The sequence below is a fragment of the Gymnodraco acuticeps genome, unplaced genomic scaffold, assembly GCF_902827175.1.
Source record: "Gymnodraco acuticeps unplaced genomic scaffold, fGymAcu1.1, whole genome shotgun sequence".
Lineage (NCBI taxonomy): Eukaryota > Metazoa > Chordata > Actinopteri > Perciformes > Bathydraconidae > Gymnodraco > Gymnodraco acuticeps.
This window is the reverse complement of record NW_022991154.1, coordinates 7,780,493-7,800,770: the sequence shown is the minus strand read 5'-3', so window position 1 is coordinate 7,800,770 and position 20,278 is coordinate 7,780,493. Positions and strand designations below refer to the sequence as shown.

General features: G+C 39.6%; 2 protein-coding genes across 3 annotated transcripts; both read left to right on the top strand.

The window, feature by feature from the left end:
* The first annotated feature begins 879 nt into the window (after positions 1-879).
* LOC117560534 (calreticulin-like) lies at positions 880-7,121 on the top strand. The gene is made up of 9 exons (XM_034237439.1): positions 880-1,116; positions 1,857-1,958; positions 2,481-2,684; positions 2,796-2,890; positions 2,979-3,188; positions 4,495-4,608; positions 4,718-4,861; positions 4,998-5,090; positions 6,341-7,121. The coding sequence occupies exons 1-9, from the start codon at positions 1,023-1,025 to the stop codon at positions 6,554-6,556; spliced, it is 1,272 nt and encodes a 423-aa protein (XP_034093330.1). The 5' UTR covers positions 880-1,022; the 3' UTR covers positions 6,557-7,121.
* Positions 7,122-8,644: 1,523 nt separating this feature from the next.
* Positions 8,645-20,092, top strand: rad23ab (RAD23 homolog A, nucleotide excision repair protein b). 2 transcript variants are annotated; one of them, XM_034237471.1, is made up of 10 exons: positions 8,645-8,873; positions 11,012-11,093; positions 11,260-11,339; positions 11,861-12,234; positions 12,670-12,716; positions 13,303-13,430; positions 13,514-13,631; positions 14,003-14,184; positions 16,747-16,893; positions 17,975-20,092. In XM_034237471.1, the coding sequence occupies exons 1-10, from the start codon at positions 8,805-8,807 to the stop codon at positions 18,086-18,088; spliced, it is 1,341 nt and encodes a 446-aa protein (XP_034093362.1). In that variant the 5' UTR covers positions 8,645-8,804; the 3' UTR covers positions 18,089-20,092. The 2 variants fall into 2 exon arrangements, with proteins under 2 accessions (XP_034093362.1, XP_034093361.1); XM_034237470.1 differs by having other exon boundaries at positions 8,646-8,873; positions 14,000-14,184.
* The last annotated feature ends 186 nt before the right edge of the window (positions 20,093-20,278 follow it).

Here is a 20,278-nt window from a genome sequence, read left to right as displayed (position 1 = left end):
GAGCCGCAACGCGTCTCGAACAAGCCTACTGCGTCCGTGGGAGCATGGGAGCTCAAACCCCTCCTTATGGGAGCTCAGCTCCCATTGGCTCCCACATAACTCGAACCCTGTATGTAAGCATGTGCTTCGTAATATATTTTTGTAAATGTTCTCTAACATTGTAATCCTGATAGTGTTAACCTGTTACATGTAATCCGTTACTCCCCAAACCTGTTAATGTATGCTATGCTATTAGATGTGTAAACATCAAATTATTATTTTATAAAACCACTCACATGACACTTTGCCCACAGTCCCTGAACAGTGAACACAGCAGTTGTTTATCTCGGGTCCTCTCCGATCTACGTCCGAGGCAGGCCGAGTGTTTCAGAAAGTAACTCGTTAATGTATGCTAATATTAGATGTGTAAACATACAATTATAATTTTATAAACACAAAATAATATCGACCATTTCAAAAGTGTTACTCGTGCCACAAAGTACACACTGTCAAACGGTGTGCCCCCGAACAGTGGTGAAGAAATACTGAAAACTACAACGGATTGCGAAACTGCTGTTGCATTGGAGACGTTGTTGAAGATGAAAGCAACCAGCCAGTAAGATAATTAAATACAATTTAAATTCAATAGGTCAACTAAAACCAATCATAAATGCATTAGTGGATTTGAAAAGGGATTAAATGAACGCCTGAAATGTTTGAAAATATTCTTAATCCCTGGGTGGAACATGTGAGCAACCGCACCTTTAAAACCGCTCACATGACACTTTGCCCACAGTCCCTGAACACAGCAGTTGTTTATCTCGGCTCCTCTCCGATCTAAGTCCGAGGCAGGCCGAGTGTTTCCGAAAAGTAACTCGTGGTCTCATTTGATTGGTGGGACGCTCGTCCAATGAGCCGCGGCCATCTGTGCAGGGCTTGCTGTTAAAATACTCAGGTTACATTTCCTCCAAGCTTTATTAGCTCGTTTCACCTCAAATCTGCTATTTTCTCCTCCCTGGCCCCGGTGAGAAGAAGCTGCCAACATGAAGCTAGCTGTAGCCATCCTCGCAGTTTTTGCATCGATAGCTGTCACTATTGACGCCACCGTGTACTTCAAGGAACAGTTTCTGGATGGAGGTACAGTAACTTTGAGCCAATTCATGTGTTTTTGTCCTATGTTTGAATGGTTGTGCTGTGAGACTGACTGCTTTTAACTGTTGGTAACTTTATCTTTCGTCATTTTAAGAAAAGGCAAATTTGAAAATTCCTTGCTGCATTAATTCAACCCATTAGAATAGGCTAGGCCACCTTATTATTATGTGTATTAGTCAACTGAGAGACACTCAGAAATGGCTAAAGTATTGCATTACAGTAACCTTAAAAATCGAAGTTCTGATATTATTTTAAAAATCCAACAGTAATACTCAATTTCGAGTTGACAGTGACACCCTTGTACACGAGTCCAAATATCCTTTCACTTTTGATATTGATGGCTTCCATACTGCCGTTACTTTCTGTTTAAACTACGTAACGTAACTGTACTGTGCAGAAACTGTTCGAATAAAAGCAGAAGTTCGATGAAAAGGAAAACAAAAAAGGGGGGACAGAAGCTTTGGGAACTATCCAGATAAGATATGAGCTCTATAAACTGTTAAAATTGTGGACTAAATCAGTATTAGTGCTGAAAAAAATGCAAACGAGACTTCGTTCACATCTATCCCCCTTGTCATTGCGCAGTCATCCTTAAACACTCAGACGTTTTAGGAAGTTGTCTACAAATTCAGTGCAGCAATTTTCAGTACATACAACAAGTAATATATTAGCTTTTCTTGTTAGTATACATTATTACCGAACTAAATTATATATTTGTGTTTCAGATGCATGGCAGAGCCGCTGGGCCGAGTCCAAGCACAAGTCAGACTACGGCCAGTTGAAACTGAGTGCTGGGAAGTTCTATGGAGATGCCGAAGCTGATAAAGGTAATTCCTCTGTCACCAAGACAAAGCCGTCTAATCATGCAAATGTAGGTAAAAGAGGTGTGTCTATATAAGCTGCTCTAGGTGCAGCCACAGGAACTTGAAATTGGTCTGCAGGTGTTGAGAACTCAACGAACCTGCCAAGGTTTTGCCTTAGGAAAAATGGGCCTCTAACACCACCAAATGTTCATGTATTTGATACACTTTTCTATGCTTGACAGGTTTACTCTGTGGAATGTGATGCCTAACTTTAGTGATTAGGGACAATGGAATTAGCACAACCCAGTTTTGACTCAGTTATGCTGGAACCTTTAGGGCTCCTGACATCCTGGGGCCAGTGTGCTGAGATGATGCAGGCTTATTTATATCCCTAAACTCTACAGTAACTCCCAGAGTAACCGGCGCACAAGAAAATCCACATTTTAAGTGAATAAAGCCATTTTTAAAAGGAAAACTTGCTCAAGAAGTAATAAGCACACGTCTGTTGCTAACAGATGTTGACTTTCTTCACCGTACCTACCCTAGGTCTCCAGACCAGCCAGGATGCCCGCTTTTACTCCACGTCGGCCCGCTTTGAGCCTTTCAGCAACGAGGGAACGCCCCTGGTCATCCAGTTCACCATCAAGCACGAGCAGAAGATCGACTGCGGAGGCGGCTACGTCAAGGTCTTCCCCTCTGACCTCGACCAGAGCAACATGCATGGCGACTCCGAGTATTACATCATGTTTGGTGAGTCATGCTGGACCTGAGTAACCGAGGCCTGACTACAGAACATGGCTGTTTTAAGAGAGCCCTTTGGTATTGCTAAATTCATAAACAAAACATGACCTTTGTCTCCAGGGCCCGACATCTGTGGATACAGCACAAAGAAGGTTCACGTGATCTTCAACTACAAGGGCCAGAACCACCTCATCAAGAAAGACATCAAATGCAAGGTAACTACGGCATGATGTCTGTTGCAATTGTAAGATTATAACATGGGTTTAAAGATTTGTACTCACTCTAAACTCCCTTTACCTCCAGGATGACGAGCTGACCCACATGTACACACTGATCCTGAACCCAGACCAGACGTACGAGGTGAAGATCGACGGTGAGAAGGTGGAGTCTGGCTCCATGGAGGAAGACTGGGACATGCTGCCCGCCAAGACCATCAAGGACCCAGAGGCCAAGAAGCCCAGCGACTGGGACGACAGGGCCAAGATCGACGACCCCGAGGACACCATGTCTGAGGTAGGACGTCAGGGCCCGGTGTGGATGGCTTGAAGCTAATTCAAAAATACGGAAGCCAACTTTTAAAAAACTGAAAAATCCAGATTCATGTCCATTGTGACACATTATATCAAAATGTGCTGGATGTCATCTCAAAGTATTTGCTTTCAGAATATGATACTGTCATCTCCATATTTTGAAAATGAATACGTCTTCAAGCTGAAAGGCGTATCGTAACAATGAAGGGTACTGGAGAGTGGGATCTTTCATTACTACAGGCAGTGTGTATCCTTGGGGAAATACACACCAACTATCATCTGAGCAGCTTAACCTCATACTAGAATAGTATTCGTCCTCTATGCTACTAGCTTAAAAACGAGTTAGCTTAATCATACCTGCTGTCTGTTGAACATTATGAGGGTGACAACCTGATCAAATAACACGTTTTGTTATAGACTAACAAAGATTTCAGACCCTCAATCACAGCTTATCTACTGGAGTTCCTTAGGAGGGTGAGGGGGGACAGAGCCCCCATAAAATGAGTCATTGAACTCTCTGTTAAAATGACTGTTAATATTTGTGTACTTTTTTGATATATGACAAAATTGTGTATTTGTGCAAGATGAATTTGTTTTATGATTCCTTGGTTTTTTCCTCTAATGACCCAGCTAACATTTTAGGGCAGAAAGAAAGAGTTTATTGAAAACTAAACTGACAGAAAAAAAGTAGCATAGTGCTAAAGTCTGCATAATTACATTTGAACAAGGTGTCACAGTTTATTATGAGCAATTCTGAGCTGACCGCTTGGTTAAACAGATTTGTGCCAGAAATGCCACATTGGAGATGCTAGTAGAACTAGTAGCTAGTGAGGAACAGTTGCTAAACTGAGCTGCTGTGTGTAATTAAATTCTGCATAGCTAATCTCACCATGGCATCTGGAAGAATGGTCATTTATGAGGACAGTCAGAGATGGTCAGTAGAATGGCTCGTCCAAAGTGAAATCAGACAGTCATAAAAAGCGTTAAACATGCCGTTGACAGAACAGGAAGTGTCATGCTTCGATACATTTCTTTTAAATTAGGCCTACTATATGTGCAATATGTTAGGTGTTGGACCGGCTAACAAAGGCATCTTTGGTGAACTGGTCTTGTGAACTGTTATGAAACAGGGAATTAGAGAAATAAAGTCAAAACGGGATTTATCAATCACATTATCGTAGGGCTGATAATAGTTCCCATAGAATACGTCTATGCGCCGTGCATCATGTTATTACATTGTGTTGATACAATAAGACAAGAGTGGAAGCTCTAATTCTGCTGTCTCTCAGGATTGGGAAAAGCCAGAGACCATCCCTGACCCCGATGCCAAGAAGCCTGACGACTGGGACGTGGACATGGACGGAGAGTGGGAGCCCGCCATGATCAGTAACCCAGAATATAAGGTAAGGAATATACAGACTAAACGATTTGTTCAGCAATGTAAATCATATCTGTCGAGAGAAGAGTAAGGGCAGTGTCAGGGGTAATATCTATCTCATTTTGTCTTTGCAGGGCGAGTGGAAGCCCAAGCAGATCGAAAACCCCGACTACAAGGGAGCCTGGGTCCACCCTGAGATCGACAACCCGGAGTACACTGCTGATGCCAACATGTACAAGTTTGAAAAGATTGCAGTTCTGGGCCTGGATCTGTGGCAGGTAATGACTGTCGCCCCCTCAGAGAGTGTTGTCACAATTAATTATCAAGCCTAAGTATACAAGAAGACTTGTTCGGTCGAAGATAACAGAGACTCCTTGAGTAAACAATACTTATTTGCTTTGTGTCTTTGTTCAGGTGAAATCTGGCACCATCTTTGACAACTTCCTGATTACTGACGACATCAAAGAAGCAGAGGAGTTTGGGAAGGACACCTGGGGAGCTACTAAGGTAGGATGACTTCACTGCTTTAGGAAGAACCTAGTAGTGTTCTAAACAAAACAATATATGCGTTAACGTTTCATCGATTTACTTATGTGCTTAGTTTTCTTTCTTTTTTAAGTAAGAAAATACTGACAAATGCATATAAAACAATTAAACATATTTCTTGCTTGGACCAGACCACTAAAACACTTCTGACCTGAATTATAGTTCGTGTAATGATTGCACTCATTCATATTTAATTACCTCTTCATTCACTTATACCCTCACATTTCTCTGAAGCATGACACAAATTAAATTGCAGCAAAAGCTATTATCTAATTGTATCAGTTTGGTTTTGCTAACCAGCTATAATATAAAAGAATAGCAGGATAACGGCTGACTAGATCTAGCATCGCAAGCTATAGGTGACATATGTATTATGCGGCAGCAGAAAAAGTACAATTTCCAGGAATGGACTACTAAAAGCGCATCCAGATAAATTGTATAAGATTGTATGAAAATATTAGAATACATAATACTTTATGCAATATATGCATTACATGTTAGCCCTCCACATTGACTACAACTACTGCTTAACATTTAAAAATGTTGAATAAAAAAGAATAGCTTAAGAAAAGCCACCCAACTCAGTTGACACAGTGAACTTTAGATTTTATTTTATGATTTTAAAGTAATCAATGTAATTTAAATTGTTCACCTTTTAGTTTAATGTATTGATTATAATTCAAAACTCATAAGCACTTTAGCAAGTTATGGCATGAGATGAAAAATGCTTAATAAGCACCGTCATTTACATGATCCATGTTCGTTGGTCAACATTCAGTGTTTCTGTAAACGGCTGAATGGAGCGTCACTTTAAATGTTGAGAACACAAGGAATTGTGAGACGGCATTATCTGCTTTTTCTTTTGTAAACAATATGCATTTCTTATCTAAAGGGGACCCCACGGGAAGTGTTAAAGGTCCTTTTCTATTATCTAGAAAATGTAAACGTATTTTATGATGTATGTACAAGTTCTTTTAAGTCGTTTCACTCCATTAGGAAGCTAACATGACTATTGGACCGCAACCCAGGAAGCATCTATTCCAGGAGCACTACGTCCTTGATTGGGTGCTTTTGAGTACCTGTTGTTTGTAGCTTGCCTGGTGAAGCACATAATGCAGGTGTTGTTATAGAATCAGGGAAGTCCATGTGCTAGGTAATGACACACCTGTGTTCCCAACGCATCCCAACAACTTGTCTTGTTTTCCCAACAGGGACCAGAGAAGAAGATGAAGGACGAGCAGGAGGACATGGAGACGAAACTGAAGGAGGAGGAAGGGAAGAGCAAGAAGAAAGACACTGGAGACGAAGAGGATGAGGAAGACGGCGAGGAGGAGGAGGACGAGGAAGACGAGGGCGAGCAGAACGAGGAGACGGACGAGGACGCAGGGGTGGAAGAGGAAGACGTCAAAGACAAGGACGAGTTATAGAGGATAGACTCTGGCCTTTCATACAAGCAGCCTTTTATTCAGGTCTGGGGGCGGGGGAGGGGTCAGGTGGGGTCAGGTCAGATTTATTTTTTATTGATTCCCTTGCTGCTTTTTTTTAGCATTCAAATCAGAGAAGGGGTGAGGGTTTACATGTTGTTTTCCAGTTTGTGTCTTCTTTGGTTGAGCAATCGAATGTGATTTACATGGTGTGTGTGTGTGTGTGTGCACTCGGAGCCAATTCACTTTGTTTATTTCCTTTGTCGAGTTGTCTAGTAAATTGAGGGTCTGATGTTTTACGTTCTGCACTTTTATGATGCCTCATTGTTTATTTCTTAAATGACCCCATCATTATTTATTTAATCATTACATTGATTTCCCTAAGTCTCCAAAGCTCTGATTTTGGGCTTACCTGCTTTCTCCATGAGTGTGTGATGTGTGTTTGAGAGTGAGACTGCATTAGATGAGCTGTGATGTGTGCAATCAAAATATTCTCATTGTTCTGAATGACTGTCCTGTGGATGCACACTGTTCAGTTACAGTGAATAAATGAAAGCCCTCTCTACCAGCTCACGCGTGTTTTCAGTGGTAGGGGTCAGTCTCATTTCAGTGTGGTGTGAAGATGATGTTTCATAGATGGTGGCAAACACAATCGGACAGCAAGCATCCACCCTTGTTTTTACTCTGTGTTTTAACATTTTCAGTATCTGTGCAAACATGATACCCACGTTTTGGATGAAAATGTCTTCCCCTATCTTTCCAAACCTCTGATGTATATCTGCAAAAACGTTTTTCCCCAAAAATGTAGAGGCTTTTCTAAATAGGATGAGGCCATGTGAAGGCCCAATACATACAATGTCTTCTTGTGACACCCTTGTCCCATTTTGTATACCAGTATGTAGTATATAGGTAATGGTATTATAACCAGTGGTAGAAAGCAACTAAGTACATTTACTAAAGTAATGTCGTAATTAGTACACATTTTAGGTACTTTCATTTTATACTAGTTTCTACTTGTCTACATTTTGGAAGCAAATATTGTGCTTTTCACTCCTACTTTTATTTTAGATTCAGATTCTGACACAGAGAAACATGTGAAATAGGATTATTTGGTATAGATTAAACTTTCCAAAATTATATTTAGTAACTAAAACCATGAGTTGTTCAACAGAACATTTATTATTGTTTTTTGTTCCAAATATATCACAGTTCCAGCCTCTTAAATGTGGAATATGAATGAATTCCAATTTTTCAATATAAAAATGCCCCTGGTGAGAAAAGAAGAATGGCCCGGTTAAGATGACCCAGGTTAAAATACGATGACACTATTTTATCCAGTACATTTACTCAAGTAACGCACAAAACTAAAGTTTTAGGGTACTTTTAACTTTACTTTATTATTTCCATTTTTAGCTACTTGTACTTCCACTTCACTAGAGGGACATGTACTTTCTTCTTTCATCTTTCTTTCAGTCTTTATTTCGAACAGATTAAAAAATAACAAATGTGAAAAACAGAATACCGTATTGTTATAATACAGTATTTATCCACATTCATGGTAATATTTGTATATTCAACAAAAAAACAAAAAATGTCTTCATATTAATAATAAATCATAACTGCACTACATTTATTTGACCCTTGTAGTTACTTTTAACATAAATACAATTAACACAGTATGATATTAACTACTAATTTACTCAGTACTTTTAGCTCTATATTGACGAATTACAACATTAAAAAACCCTTATGATTTTCTAATAGTAAAAACAGAATAATGTAATATTCTGAAATACAACATATTTATAAGAGGCATTCTGCACAGCGAATAAGCTGTTTTTGATACTTGAGTGGTACATTAGCTGATACTACTTCTCTACATTTAATTAACATGTTCAACACAGGACGTTTACTTGAAATGGAGTATGTTTAGAATGTGGTATTAGTACTTTTACTAAAGTAAAGGATCGGAGTACTTTTTCCACCACTACTACTATTACTGTCTAATTTATCTCCGCTCTCGCGATATTTCCAATAGAATTTGAAGGCGGCAGCGTGTCGTGCCCTGCCTCGGCAGCAGATGGCGTCCTTGCCCCGCCCCCCTCCTTACACGGCTCTGAGACCGCTGAGTCACATACATTAGCCAGAGCCAGATAAATTGATACTGTGCGAAACGAGGGGCTACTCTGGAGAAATTGCCGTTGTGTGTACACTGACTTTGAACCAGCTGCCTCTGACACCGCGTCGCAAGATGCTGATAATAACACTGAAGACCCTCCAACAGCAGACGTTCAAAATAGAAATAGACTCAGAACTGACGGTGAGTAACGGTAGAAGTTAACGGGGCTGAAGTAAACACGGTCAGGCCAGCACTTAGACTGGTATGTTAGCTAATGTAGTGTAACCATAGAGAGTGTAACGCTAACCACGTTAAAGGCTGCTCAACTCTTTAAAGGAGATTACTCGTTTGTTGGTTTTAAAAAGTATCGTCACGTCACTGGGACAAATATGTAGTCAAACAAGTTAGCAAACATGCAGAACCTGAGTTCATGTAAGGTAATGTAGCTAGAAGCTGCCAGGGCAAGGCGGATATTAAGCAAGTGTCCCTTCAAAGTAAAAGTGTAGCATGATTTACAAGAATATCAAAGCACACTTTGTACTCTCTAAAAATAACATTGTAACTGAACTAATGTTTTTTATTTACTCCACAATACAGTCAAATAGTCTATATAGTTTGTATGTCTTGACGTTGCTTCTTCTTGACACGATACTGAGGTTTTATTCTGAAAACTCTGACCGGATATGTTTTCTGTGTGTTCTGGAGCTTGACAGTGTTTGACTTGTTACAGTGGCTCACCATGAATGACGAAGCAATATTTCACAATTCCTTTCTGTTAATATTGTAAAGGGAAGGTTTATTTTTACATGTTTATATAAGAAAAATGTATTTTCGAATAGTTGTAATCATATAGTAATTTTATATTGGGTGTATTTAATTAATTCCTGTGAAGTGTGATCATGACAACAACAAATGAGACATTTGCATGTAGCATTACACTTCTGTAAGTTAATAGGATGACATGTTTGGCTTACAAAACAACTGTAAATATTGTTTTGATGCCGATCCTTGATGACCATAATATTTATTGTCAAACATCTCAGTTTATGACTCAGAATCAGGTTTATTGCTTATTAGTTTTACACATACGAGGACTCTAATTTGTTTTAAATGGTGCATATATAGACAGAGAAAGAGGAATAAGTTGTAAAAAGTAGCTACAAAATAAAGTACAATTTTTAAAAGATTATAAAACAATATAGAGGATATTTTCACGAAATATAAATATACAAAGAACTAAGTACACAAAAAATATGACAAATACTATGGTTAAAAGTTGAGTTCTGTGCAGTTCCATTCTTTCTTCTATGGCTCATTTGTACACTAGTGCAGTTGGTTAGGGGCTATACTGATACTGGTGTTCTTGTAGATACGCAGTGCAGTGACCACATAGTTTCAAAATCTATATTGTCTATCTATCATCAAATATGGTAGCCTTTATGACAGTAAAAGAAAGAATATCGTACTAACTACGCCAGTATTTAATTCTCCCAATTTGTTTTTCTAAGTGTATTTCTTCCAAACAGACAATGATTCCTTTTTGTGTTTTGCAACCAGTGACATGGATATACAAAACACACTCAGACACAGTACGCAGACAAACTGATTACCAAACTAAATCGAAGTCTTCGCTCTCCATTTACAGAATACAACAAGTCTAGCCAGCTGGCAGCTTCTAATGAAAGATAGAAGCTGCCTAAGATTTACTTTATTGATCCCAATTTTGGAAATATTTTCATCATACCAGCATGTAAACAAGGCATTGCACATCATGTCAAAATAAACAAACAGAAAATATAAACATCTTAAAAATTAGAAAATAAAACAAAATGTAAAAGTCAAATGTATACATATTGACAGTGAAAGATAAATATATATAGACTATTTGTCAAATATACATTATTAAGGTCCAACTTACAGCTAACCAAATGTAAACGTAGGATATTATTCACGAGTCCAAGTCACTCTCGAGTCACCACTCTCCGAGTCACCTAGGGAGAGTTGTAGTCGAGTCCGAGTCCAGGACTTGAGTACTCCATCTCTGGGACACTATTATATACAGATGGGTGAATTATGGTTGTACAAGGGAACAAAATGATATTGTATTGTACGTAGATTAGACATTCTAGACAGAAACCCCAATATACAAAGAACCAGGTGTGGTTTAATACAGGTTTTAGTCACAACACTTATTCTCTGGAGAACATCCACCTTTTGAAAAGTAACAAACTTCACAACGGTATGACATTACCATCAACAACCAACACTCGGTGACATAGTGTGACATTTGGAGGTAACCCTCCCACTAATATCCAAGATTATTCTGACAATGTTTTTAGGTGAAAGCCCTGAAAGAGAAAATAGAGAAGGACCGAGGAAAAGATGCGTTTCCCGCTGAAGGACAAAAACTCATCTATGCCGGTGAGCCTGACAACACATACTGAATCTAGGAAAATGATTGACATAAAACTGAACTTTGAAGCAAATTGTGGGCAAAAAGTGACACCCGTGTTTGTTTTGTTTAAGGGAAGCTGTCCTATTCTCAACTGTGTCACAAATATTTTCTCACTTGCTATTTCGGTCACAGGCAAAATCCTTAATGATGACACCCTGCTGGAAGAATACAAAATCGATGAGAAGAACTTTGTAGTGGTCATGGTAACGAAGGTGAGTAATCAATGAGTTGTAAACATTGTGATTTGGTTCGGCAACTATTGAAATTTCAAACACTAGAGTGTACGTGAGGGATAATGTGCAGTGAGGTGGTCGTTATTGAACAAAGAACATGGGGCCTAACGCGAAGCAAGTATATGACGACCATTCCCATGCTCTATATGGTCTGGTACGTTTAGGGGTTGATTACATTTCAAAATCAGTAGACCTTGTTTTCCATTTTTACTAACACTCTCTTTTCAGGACAGGATTACCAAAACTGTGAACCACGCATAAAATATGTGACGTGGAGTGTGTAAGAACATGTTGAGCTGTAAACAGATGTTCTCCCTATGGATTTTACTTGGATGCCTTTTGTGGTGTGTTTGCACTGGGTTCGCCTCTGATATAAATAATGACACGAATAGGGACATGGAATGTACAGCCTGGTCTAGTAGAGTGAAATGGAGAATGGATTGCTTCTACCTCTGATCATTATATCCACACAACATTGATACATTCTTATGTCTTTTTAGCCTAAACCAGCCCCCCCACCAAAGACAGCCCCTCAACCAACTCCCCAGCCAGCTGCAGCTCCAGCACCATCCTCCGCCTCAACATCGGTGCCCCCCACACCCACACACTCGGTGTCTGCAGCCACGCCTGTCCCACAGTCTGCGCCCCCCTCTGAATCAAAGCCCCCAGTCCCAGAAACCCCTCCCCTGGCTCCTGTTGAAGCTCCAGACTCCAGTACAGCCCCAGCCCCTACACCAGACTCTACTCCAGCCCCTCCTCCAGCTCCAGAGGCCTCGGCCCCTGCAGATCAACCCCCCCCTTCTGCCAAGCCAGAAGAAAAGCCAAGAGAAGACCCTGGGGATGAACCGTCCGCCACCCCACCAGTCTCTTCCAGGTTGGAAAGAACCAATGTTTACATAAACAACATATTTATGATCTTTTAAAGACATTCCTCACATCAGGCGTAGTGACCAGACTGAAACGTCCCATCAGGAATTGCAATATCATTTCCCTCTGTTCCCCTCAAGGCAACATTGAATAACTAGTGATCCCGTAACCATTATCATGTCCAAGCATTTATTTCCCAAACACTTTGGTTAATAAATAAATACCTGCACAACTAAGGACCGTCCCATCAGCCACAGCTGTACTATGGGTTTCATTTGAATGCACTCATGATAAATGAAGGTAGTACACATCACACATGTAGGCATTGTCTCTGTGAGCATCTTAGCATCAGCAGCCTCGGAGAGCTATGTAGACTTCTTGGCTTTTTACCTTAGAATGTCGATGTACTCATGTTTTTTGTTGTTGTTTATTTCTCTCAAAGCCTTGTTGATGAACTGGATCTCCTTGAAGAAGCAGCCTCAATACTTGGTAATACATTTGTGATTGTCATTCCCTCTGTGATAAAGGAAACATTTCTACAGTACTGATTTCACAGTGCCTGGATTATTTTGGGCTTTTTGACTGAAATATGAAGTCCAGCTGAAGATAGTAAGGAAAGTGAAATGATTGATTACATGGAGCAAAAAGGTAACGACTCAGCCATGTGAGCATGTGCAGGATAGACAGGACAAGTATTAGAGTAGTAGTGCATCTGCATAAAGAGAAATATGCTGCATGTGTCGTTATATTTACAATATTGTAATCTCTTTGAAACAATTCTATTAAAATCAAACTCTAATGAAAACCAATACAAAGTGTCCGAAAGAGGTCTACAGCTAAGTGATGACTATTTGTGAAATCCAGGCACTGATGCACTGTGAAAAGCTCTCATTCCTCCCACAGTCTGTTTCGACAAAAACACACACACTAACACACAGATGTCTGCAAATGAATGCAGGGCACAGGTGTGACTCACCGCTAACTCAAATGTTTGCAAAGCTTGATGGGAAATGTGTTTTATAGAACAAATGTGACCTTTTTCCCCTCTGGCGTACCTTTCCTTATGTTTCCACAGTGACAGGTCCAGCCTATGAGAACCTGGTGTCAGAGATCATGTGTATGGGCTATGAGCGGGAGCAGGTGGTGGCTGCTCTCAGAGCCAGCTACAACAACCCCGACCGGGCCGTGGAGTATCTCCTCATGGTGAGGGTTCAGCCAGACCGTGTGTTGGATGTCCTTAAACCTACTGCCCACCCCTGTGTTTAGTAAATGTCTTTGATCTGCAGGGTATCCCAGCCGATGCCACTGATCTGCCCCCTCAGGAGCCAGTGAGACAGAGTGCTCCCACCAACCACCCCGCCCCGGCTGCACAAGAACCACAACCACCCCCACCAGCCTCAACCAGTGAGATCACACGTTTATCAACTCTATTTTTGCAGAATCGTTTTATGTGTTTTTTATTTAGATTTGATTATATACAGCCATAACAAGAAAAACAGCAATGCTAATGTACACGGAAAAACACCATGATAGAAGTGTTAATTTATTTCATGCAATAAAATGCTACTGGTCTATTTCCTGACATTCGTAAGCCTGGCTGCTCCATGGTAACAGTCCTTTATATATCAGCTTCAATTTGAAGAGGTGTCATGATGTGTGAGGTCTTTTTTATGCTAAACTATTCAGAAACATTTCATATCTGGTTGTTTTGTCTATAAAACATCTTCCAGAAAATGTACTCTCACCCTCTAAACAGCCCTTCCCCTCCCCAGCAGGGCCAGTGTCTGGCAGCCAGCTCCCCTCTGCTGGGGGGGGAACCCCCCCCACAGGGAACCCCCTGGAGTTCCTGAGGAACCAGCCTCAGTTCCAGCAGATGAGACAGATCATCCAGCAGAACCCGGCCCTGCTCCCAGCTCTGCTGCAGCAGCTGGGCCGAGACAACCCACAGCTGCTGCAGGTAGTGCGCACACACACACACACACACACACACACACACACACACACACACACACACACACACACACACACACACACACACACACACACACACACACACACACACACACACACACACACACACACACACACACACACACACACACACACACACACACACACACACACACACACACACCAATGATGGGGATTCAAGTGTGTCTGATCTTCTTATAGTACGATCTGTCAAGTAAGGGATTATGTGCAGTAAGCCGGTCATTAATTAAAATAACCCCGACAGGGTGAGCAGGTGTTCTTTTCTCATTTCTGATCACTACCAGAGACGGGAGAAGTACTCAGATCTTGAACTTGAGAAAAAGTAGAAGTACCAGAGTGTAGGAATACTCTGTTACAAGTAAAAGTCCTGCATTCCAAATGTTACTCAACTAAAAGTACAAAAGTATTAGCATCAAAATATACTTAAGTACTGGTCCATTTCAGAATAATATATATGATATGTTTTGATTTATAATTATCAATCATTCAAGTGTTCTCAAAGCTGGTAAAGGTGCAGCTAGTTTGAATGGCTTTGTATACTGCTTGTGGATTTACTCCAGGTGGAACTAAAGTCTGATTTAAGGGTTGATTATATTTCACATCATTCATCCAATTCTGTAAAGTAACTAAAGGTATTCAATACATTTAATGGAGTAAAAGTACATCATTTAACTCTGAATTGTAGTGGAGTAGAAGTACAAAGTAGCATAAAATGAAATACTCAAATAAAGTACAAGTATCTCAGCATTGTACTTTAGTACAGTACCTGAGTTAATGTACTAAGTTACTTCCTACCTCTGATCACTACACATTATCCTGCTTATTACACAGCTACTTACTAAATGAAACTACTTGACTCTAAACAGTGATTTAAAGATGATTTCATTGATTTACAAAGTATTGTATTGCTTCAGTTACAAAAAATAGTATTTTCTACTGTGAATCAACCTTAATTCAGAGCATCCTTAGCAACGCTCTGCTATCGAAAAAGAACAGGCTGCTGCAATGTGCAAATTGACCAATCAGAACCGAGTATTCAACCAAGACTTGAAAAACCCCAATGTTAACAGAGCAGTAAAGGAAGTCATTCTGTGCGGACGGTTCAAAGAAGCTTCAGTGCCGATCTGGGAATAAACTACAAGCACTGTCTCGACATTGACAATTCAGAGGACATTTCTGCTTGCTATTTTCTTTTTGATGTACTCCATTTGAAAGTAAAAATATGACACATGTTAGCCATGTGTCACACAAACACACTTCTTTAAATACAATTGTGTACTACATTATTAGTACTACAAGAAGTGTTCTTTAAACTGCTACATCAGAAGCTATTTGAAGTGAAATTCTGCATGATATATCTTTTTAATCCAAATAAATAAGGACAAAGTATATATTCAAATACTATTTAGCAAAAGTGAATAATGGAGTTATGTAAGAAAAGTCTGACCAAATACATTGAACTACTCAACTCTTAATTGACCCTCCACCATAATGTTTCAATGTGTTGCTTTCTCATTAAGCATACAAGGACGACAGCTGCATACTGTATGCCAGTGGTTCCCAACCTGGGGGGCGCCAAAGATCGCAGGGGGGGCGCCAGGCCTCAGATGATTTGAGGCCAAATATCATGTTTAGACTTTTTTTTTTTTTTAACTTTTTTTTTACATATAATTGTAAGGCAATACATGATTGTCACTAAAAGCCTCGTCTCTTCATTACAATAAAATATAAAAAATAATTGACTAATTAATTTTAATAAAAAATCAAGTTAGAATTAAAGGCATAAAAAGACAGAAATGTATAATTCTTTCTTTAATATAAATGTTTCTTCTGCCCGTAAAGTGTCCAAACCAGGCTTTTCTGGATAAGCGCATTTTTAAAACAGTCATTGTCCATGCCGGTTTCAGTTGGATTATTTGTCACAGTTGCTCCAATCAGATCGGTCTCCTCCATTTTGTAGATTATTTACGACTTTTGAATCCACATAAACACATCGGCAAAATCCGGCTTACTTTGAGCATGTGTTTTAAACAGTTTAATCCCTTTGTGAATTGTTCCCACTTCCGCGCCGTCCTTTCATTTCTTCATACAGCGGGAATCCAAATGAATGAATCCTGAGTCCAATAACCATCAAAGTCACTCCAATAGTGCTCCTTAATTAAGCTTTCATCCTCCTTTAACAAAATACTTCACATTCATCCAGTTTGTGACAGTAGTTGTAGCATTTTGAGACTTTTAAACTTGAATAACCGCTGTTGCGCACCCCCCCCTTGTGTGTGTGTGGGGGGGGGGGGCGCAACTTCCAACAGGAGTCATTTGGGGGGGGCTCTTGGGAAAAAAGGTTGGGAACCACTGCTGTATGCAACCCTGTGTTTTACAAACTAACCATAATCTTACAAAATCATCAACGTAATTTTACTATGTCTACTTCAAATTCTTAGAATCATCTGGTTTGTAGTTATTTTTGCTGGGGAGGAACCTGTCTATTAGCTGTAGTATTTATATTGTCTGTATTTATCGCTTACAGCAAATCACGCAGCACCAGGAGCGTTTTGTGCAGATGTTGAATGAACCAAGACCTGGAGACACGGAAGGGGAGGGGGCCGAGGGCCAGGGGCCACCACAGCCCAACTACATCCAGGTCACCCCCCAGGAGAAGGAAGCCATCGAGAGGGTCAGTTACCACTCTGTGTTCAGTCCCATTGAATTGATCTTCTCTAAATGCAGCAACTTGATCAAATGGGTTAAAACTCATTCTGCTTCTTAATGCTTTGCTCCAGTAATAAAAGCTATGCGAAAATATTTCTTTTTCTTTTCAACAAGTAGTATTGTATACACTGAAGATGAATATTGCTACATGTATTTGAATCCTGGTGTATGGTGTACATCATAGTGCTTCAATGATTGATGATGATACTGTTATAATGGATCCTGTTGTGATGTGTTTATCTGTAAGTGAGTGTAGCCTTACCAGCAGGGTTGGGCGGTTTATTATAAAAATGTATTCTAATAATTACTAGTTACCTTTAAAACAAAGTCATCCGTAACCTTATATATCACAATTGAAAGTAATGTAACTTGCCACTGTTACTTTCCATTACTTTTGGGTGACGTCAATATCATATGCAATGCAAATGAATACAAGAGAAAATAAATATATATACTTCAGTGTATTCTGTAAGACAACAGAACAATGTAACCTTATTATTATTTAGTATCAAAATATGTCTTCTGCTCAGAGATTTTATATATAGGAAAACCTGCCATTCATGAAGCATTCTCAGGCAGTATCGTATAGAGCAACCATGAGCACATACTGCAGTTTAAAGAAGTAGAATCTGAGCTGACAGAAAATGCTCTGTTTTAGTCAATACATACAACACACATAAAGGGAAAATCAAATTCAGGTAGTAGGCATATGGATTCCAACTTAAAGTACAGAACATTATAACTTATTTATAGTTTTACAAGAATACCTATTATGCCTGAAACGCGTCCACAGTACTTTTAAACAAATCAGGTGAGACCTCACTCGTGGCATGAGTGAGGTCTCACTTTGAGAAAGTGTTTTCATTTGTGCAAATGTATTTCCCAATATGTTTTTCTTTTTAACTGTAATCTTATACAGTTAACCCTTTTATATCCTAATTATACCGTTACATGTAATCCAGTACTCCGCAAGCCTGATTACCAGTAACTGTTTCAGAGTGCCTTTCTGTTATGTGTGTGTAACATAAATGTGTGTTCTGTTCCAGTTAAAAGCGCTGGGCTTTCCTGAAGGCTTAGTCATCCAGGCTTACTTCGCCTGTGAGAAGAACGAGAATCTAGCTGCTAACTTCCTGCTACAGCAGACATGGGACGACGAGTAGCCCCACACACCTGACACTTCACCAACAGAGGGCAGCAGAGTCCATGACAGCCAAACACAAGGTCCATCAGGGAGGGGGCGGGAGGAGGGGGACATTGCTGTTCACGCCATAGGACTGAGGATGAAGGGGGGTGAATGTGATGATGATGATGATGATGATGACATGCTGAAACTGTGCCTCACTGCTGCTATCATTACCGCTGCTGCTTGTGCCCAGTGATCACACTGAGAGAACAGTCTGCATCACCTTCACAAGAGTCGCCTGTAGAACATGTTAAACTTACTCTACTGTACATATACAGTGCACACCACAGGGTGCATCTGTTGTGAATATATTCATGACTTCAATGGGAATTTGTGAACTCTCCATGTTGGGTTTAACTGGAAATGTGATGCAAACTGTTAACTGTTTGAGAGCTAGCATTGCTTTATATTAAAGTTCAGGTCTGATTGTTTTATCACCATTACTGTGCTTCTTTAATACTTGGTTAAATATCCGATACAGTTCAAATATCTCAGACTCCAAACAGCACCATTTCCATTGTAGTATTGATCTTTCAGTAACCAGTCAGATGTTGTTCTGCGGTTCTATTAAGAAAAGGATACCTGCAAGGTGATTGGATGTTCTAAATGTTTAGACAATAACTCAAAATGTTGACTTATTAGTAAGTCAAAATAAGATCTGATTTATTTATATGGTATTTAACACATTTTGAGATAATACTTAAAGTGGCCCTATTGTGCTGTTTAGGGTTTTCTCTCCCAGACACACACAACTGAGCAGCTAACCAATCAGAGCAGACCGGGCTCTGGTTTCAGACAGAGGGTGAAAAGAGGTGCTGCAGCACAGGCAGTATGAGACAAATAAAGAGCTTTTTGAACATTGAAGCATGGAGACATGTCACAGTAGAGGCACTACATGCACAATAGGGCCTCTTTAATAATGTTTACCTAGTTCATCAGATTTGATTTTGAAATACTATACTATTTATTCTTTTGTTGATCTTGACTTTTTATTTTGGAAGAAATTCGGCTTAGAAAAACAAAGACATTTAAAGCTTGGTATAATCTGTCTCCTTGCACTCGATTTAAAAGATAATAAATCAATTGTTCAGTGAAGTCACAGTGTATTATGATCGCTTGTCGTCCAGATTACGTGTGCTATAATATTTGGTCAGAGAAGAAAACACTCAGCTCGATTTGTCAGTATGGTTTTCTTGTGTGGAGGGTTTGTTTTTCTTGAAGATGAAGGAATTTGAAGATTGGTCATGATGTGCAATATAGCATGTTTTTGTGAGCTGAATATTTGAAAAAAAGTGTTTTTCTTCCATAATATTTTATTTGTTGGAATGATAAAATAGTCCATGTATGCATCCCAAAGCTGTAAGAGTTTGAAGCATTGGTCCTTTTGGTTTTTAAAGACTTCAACATGTTTTATTTTTCTAATGGAGTTATATAGTTTACAATCAAATGTATTGGATGGACAAGTGTTGTAGGATTGGGGATCATAATTACAGTTTTAATTATGAAGTCATTGTTTCAGAAGTGGGCTAAAGGGAATTCAAATAACTGCTAGATGCCAACACCATTGTTGTTTTAATCTTTCAGCATGTATTTTGATGTCTCTCCTTTTAGTTCTCCTTATTATGTTTGAACTGGACATTACTAGAAGTTTTGTATTATATGGTGAATGGGTTATACACACTTTGGGGGGGAAATGCACTTTACTGTGACATATGCTGTTCTTAAACTGCAAGGGGTTGTTGCATGAGATTGTTGCAGTTATTTATAGCATGGCAGTGGGTTGGAACGATGAAGGCACCAGGGTGGTGAAGCTCTGATCTCAGTTTCTCTGTTGTTTTACCAATTTTGTGTGTTGTTTTTCTTTTAGGTTTAAAAAATACAACTTTAAATACACAATCTAATGTAATGCTAAATAGTTGTGGAAAACCTAAAGCATTGTGTAAAAATAAATGGCTTTTACAAAGCGGCTGTGACAAGTGAATTGTTTTATTATTTATTGTTCTTGGTGCAAGAATGAATGTAATCCTCACACATTTTAGGGACGCTGATCTCACATTGTGTGTGTGTGTGTGTGTGTGTGTGTGTGTGTGTGTGTGTGTGTGTGTGTGTGTGTGTGTGTGTGTGTGTGTGTGTGTGTGTGTGTGTGTGTGTGTGTGTGTGTGTGTGT